This window comes from Empidonax traillii, unplaced genomic scaffold, assembly GCF_003031625.1.
Source record: "Empidonax traillii isolate 1590-97213 ecotype Southwest subspecies unplaced genomic scaffold, ASM303162v1 scaffold610:size386148, whole genome shotgun sequence".
Lineage (NCBI taxonomy): Eukaryota > Metazoa > Chordata > Aves > Passeriformes > Tyrannidae > Empidonax > Empidonax traillii.
The window spans coordinates 5,238-10,388 of NW_020955803.1; the positions used below are offsets into that span (position 1 = coordinate 5,238).

Below are 5,151 nucleotides of genomic sequence, written 5' to 3' on the forward strand. Positions count from 1 at the left end.
GTGTTGCCTTCAAGAAGGGGTCCCTGGGCCAAATCTGGATTCCACCAGTAGATAGAAAAATAAAAGCAATTTACTGCAGTGTGGAATACTCCTGTGCTTAGGGCCTTTACAAAAACTGACCTTGAACTGTGCAAATTTTAAGTACTGATGTTACTGATACACAAGTTAGGGTCATAAAGATCTGACACTTGGATTAATTTTTTTTGCTGTGAGATCTTGGGGCACTGCTATCCCCACGGCTGGGGATGAACTAAGGAAATACAGTGTAATTCTAACATATCATCAGAACATATATGTGTGAGAGACAAAGAAAAGTAAAGAGAGAGAGAGAGACAGAAAGAAATTAAGAAAGAAAAAAGTACCTTACCTCACTTTTAAATTGCCTTGCTGTGGTTGTCCATCATAAATTGACAAAATATCAAAATCTTCCTCGAGGGCAAAAGTATGAAATGACAATTGTATCCTATTACGCTCTCCTGTGATAATGATCCACGTGCAGTTGGCATAATTTGGATAACCATGAGGAAATCCAGGGCTTTCTATAGTACCATTTGGTCCCTGTACTAAGCCTCCACAGTTCTGACCTGAAAAAGAAGAAAGAAAAATGTACATTTGGTTTTTTTTTTCTCCCCCATTATATATTCTTACAGGAGTATACCTATATGTAAACTTAATTTTATATTTTTTCTAGATTAAAAACACCATATAAAATTGCATTTATACTATTAGTCTCTCCGAATTCACAACCCTCATAGCTGGATTTTCTGAGACACCTACCATCTGTTTATGCAGTGAATCATTATCTGAGGTTCTGTAGTATTAACAGTGTATGACTTATTCACCTAAATGTGAAATTTCAGCATTAGTTTTGCTGCCATAAATTCAACAGATTGACAGTTTTAGTGGCAGAAAGTGTTCAGAGCTTTTTGGCAAATGCCATTTATAAAGTTTCTATATAAACACTAAAGTATTAAGAGTTTCTGCTGTTCTGAAACCTACTTTCAACATGAGGAGCAAAATGTAAACACATTTATTAAGCATTGTGTTGCAACTAAGATCGAGATTTTTATACTTTGATGACACAGCAAACTTTCTGTGGTATAACATTTTTAATGCCATATGTATTGTGATCAGGAAAGTGTTAATATTTTTTCTAATTTTTTTTAGGATTCTTTAAAAATATCACTGAGGGTTTTAGTCAGCAGGTATTTGTGTCTGGTTTGTACATCCTACAGACTTTGTGAGGGTATGATATCTCATTAACAGGAAGTCCTCAGCAAGAAACCTTGATTTACAGTGCACACTCTTGTTAGTTTCCTACTTGATTTTGTTAATCCCCCACATAACAGTTGTACTGACTCAGAGCTGGAGAGAAGCGTTAATGAAATATTTGAACAGAGAAAAGTTTAAGGACATTCTGTGCACTGTACTGCTTGGATTATTATACGCATTTTAAGCACTTAAGAACATAATCCCAGCATTTTACTGTTACACCTAAACCAGAAAAATATTTCAGACTGCAATTTTATTTTAACTTCCCAGCAGTGGGTTTCTAAGACTGAATCCTTCAGAGAAGTGCCGTCAAATTCTTGTGGGAGGTTTCTAAATCTTAATAGAATGGATTTAATAAAAGGGATTTGCTGCTAAAACTGAGGAACTAATAGGGAATAATTTTTAACTAAATATCAAATATAACAAAAACTCTAATGAAGAGAGAAAAAAGCTGTGGAGATTCAGGAGGCCTTTAAAGTAAAAAGTCTTCTCTACTGTATCTGCCATTTGATTCCTGTTGCTTTAATAAGACATTGTTATTTTTAAACATTTGTTAAGAAGGAATCTATTACACCATGAGCTTAACATGAACATTTCACCTATGTAGTGTTCACTATAATTTATCAGCATTCTTGCAGATGCATTGTATTCCTCTTCCTTCAACCACAGGGGGAAATGTCATACAAGTGTCACAAGCAATTTAAAATAATTTAATTACTACAGAAATAATGTTCTGAAAACAGAAAAAAAAATATAGTGACAGCCTACCACCCTGTTACTCTAACCAGCTACTTCTTGTTTCCAACATCGAGAAACTGGTTTATGTAAGTCAAGTATCTGTTTCAAGCCATGCTGCACAGCAGCCTTCCTACCACCCTGGTGTGAAAGGGTTGCTTTGAAAGAGGAGTGCAAATTAACAATTCATCTAAAATCTGTCAAAGACAGAATCACCTTTCAGAAGCAGAAATTTGTAATTCTCGATTATAAGGAATGTAGTACACCATGTGTAACTGCATATGTAGATGCAGTATGTTAACTACATTTCTGACTTCCAGGGAGACAAACAAATTACCTCCCTAGTCTCTTAGGGAACCCTACAGCTGGCTTAAGGTAAAACTGAATATTGCTGGGGTAGTAAGTGAACCCTCCAAGCCCCTACATGGCCATGGCCAGTGATTTCTTCGCAGAGACACTTCCTACCTACTTGTAGAATTTTCTGCAACTGCCAGTGCTTGCTCCCAGTTTTATTACTTAAGGCGTTTTGTACTCCTTATGGTAGTTACAGATTATTGTGCATTATTATTTTGGAAAATAAACAAAAATGAATGGTAAAGAAGGCAGACAACGTATTACCCCTCTTTAACTTAAGCATTTCTTACCACCCAGAGACCTTTCTTTCTCCAGTTTGCTTTTGCTCTCCTGTATATATATATATACTCCTCCAGTTCTAAAACCATTCATACACTGTTCACTTTGTACCCAAGAAACATGAGGCAAAGGAGAATCATTAAGAAAAATTATTACTGTGAAATGCTATTTAAGTTTGCTCTTGATTTTATATGCATATATATAAATATATACTTATTTACTTAGTATTCAGTAAAAACCCCAATAAAAGTCCTAGAAGAAATTTAATATACTGTTAACTCCCAGCAATCTCGTTGCTGCACACTGACAACTGCAAAGAGAATTTTGCTTCTGAACTAAATACTATTCAAAGAGACTTTAGGAGCTATACAGACCCAGAAAACACACATCCTTCTAGGTCTGTCCCTGCCTGGTTAAGACATAAGCATGTTAACAGAGCAGAATGCAGGAAATAAAGGCCAGCTGCTATCTGTATAATACCTATTTTTTCGATACATGTAAGTCTAAAACCTTCAGAACTGCCAAATATTACACCTCTGCCGAAGAGTAAATTCATCGTCAAATCACTTAAGAGAGATTCATTTCGAGGATATACTTAGAGAGCAGGAATGAGGAGATTTATGGGTGACAGATGGCAGCAAATTAGATAGGAGTTGACCAATATCCCTCAAGAAAATGCAGTTTCTGACTGCAGAGACACCACAGACCAGTAAGATGACACCAGTAAGACTATTTTGTTTCTTATGGGTGTCTTAGCAGAAGAAAGCATCAACAAAGTAAAGAAACTGAACATATCAAGAGGAAAATATTAAAAGAATATCAGCAGAGGTTAAGTAGTTCTGCTGAGCTGAATGTAGACTGAAGATGACTGAATACACCCCAAAAAGGTCTACCCTTATAATTCACTTTAGCTCTGGCCCTTGTGTCAAATAACAAAATAAATATTTCCATTTTTCACAAGATGTACAGTCATTGACTGAGCACTTGGCTAGAGCCTTCACAGATTTTAAATCCTCCCTCCTGCACAGCAAATTCAGATGCACACCTCTCACGTCCCTGGAGCACCTCATGCCTGCAATTATGACTTGTCTTACTCACGTACATGCAAATTGCAGGAACTTTGTTACTGCATTAAGTGTTAGCCACAACTTCAATGACTTTGAGAGGCAAAGCACTCGACAGCAACAGTTTCATCAATATGAATGATAGCACGAAGATGTGTTATATATATACATAGAATATAAAAGATTTCCTCTTGAACTACAAGAGAAAACTACAGATTTAAATTGTTGCTGCCATCAGTTGAGAGAGGAGACTATTACAGAGCAGTAAGACAGGAACAGGCAGCTTGCACATCATATTTCAATCACAGTTTTTTCCTTTCTCTTATGTTTCCATATGCTCCCTACATGTTTTCACCTCCATTGAGCTCCACTTAATCTCCCAGCACTTCCTACCCGCTCCGAGGCTGCAGGCCCCACAGCCCTTGCCATCAGCTGACCATGAGCTGCACCAGCCCTTCATCAGTTCTTTCCCATTAATATATCCAGAAGTCATCTTCTGACTGTCTTACTACCCAATAAAATTATTATTTCCAAAAGTAACTTCAATCAAGAAGGGAAAAGTTAAATGGCCAGGGAAGCAAAGGCACTATTCTCCAAGGACTGTTTTAAACAGCATGTAGCTACTTCAATTATCCTTTAAAAATCAATTATTAAGTAAACCTCACACCACCATTATGAAGCACTTTCCAAGGAATTAATCAAATCAGAAAATACTGAGATCCTTTTAATTTAGGTATCACTGAAAATTTATTCCCAACTGCAATCCACCACCTTTACTGGCACACCTGAAGCACAGTGGACAACTGCCATGCACTGAAATCTGCTTGCTGTGCCCACCACCACCTTCAAGTGCAGGGAGAACTGGTGCCACAGAGCTTCAGTACTTCAGATATTTAAACACACCAAAGCCAGTCCTAGAGCAACATGAAATGCGAATAGTGTACATTTACTCATTAAGATTTTGTAAGACCCAGGCAAAAATAGTTCAGTTCAAAAGAATTAATGAGAAATTGTTGAAAATTATTTGATCTGAAATAATTAATACCTGGAGGCCAGTGACCAGGGAGACCCCAGCAAGTGAAATCCTGTGCCAGCCCCAAGTGGGACCAGGGCCAGAGTCTGCCTGCAGTATAGCACCGGGAGCCAGCACGGGTGTGTGAGTAAGTGCTGGCAAACATCTGGACAGATGAGGTAGTGAGCAGGAGATGTGGAGAGGAAGACAGGAGGGTTTCTACAAGAATGAGACCCTGGGTGGGGTTACTACTGCAGCCCAGGGAAATTGTGGTCAGCTTTCTGGATGGGTGAGTGGGTGGGAGGAACACAACTCCCCTGGGCCAGAGACGAGAAACCAAATGAGGCCACTGGTGCTGCCTGAGCTCACATGAATGTGAGCATGTCTAACTCTCTTAATCCATGGAGCTTGCTGTATACATGTGCATGTGGTGTA

At 38.1% G+C, this 5,151-nt stretch overlaps 1 protein-coding gene across 1 annotated transcript in view; it reads right to left on the minus strand.

Moving 5' to 3' along the window:
• Positions 1-367: 367 nt before the first annotated feature.
• Positions 368-5,151, minus strand: part of LOC114065055 (CUB and sushi domain-containing protein 1-like) — a gene marked incomplete at its 3' end in the record, with an annotated part of 214,701 nt that continues 209,917 nt past the window's right edge. Inside the window, exon 2 of the mRNA XM_027898639.1 lies at positions 368-584. Within this exon, the coding sequence (XP_027754440.1) occupies positions 368-584 (217 nt within the window). The remainder of the gene's footprint in view (positions 585-5,151) is intronic.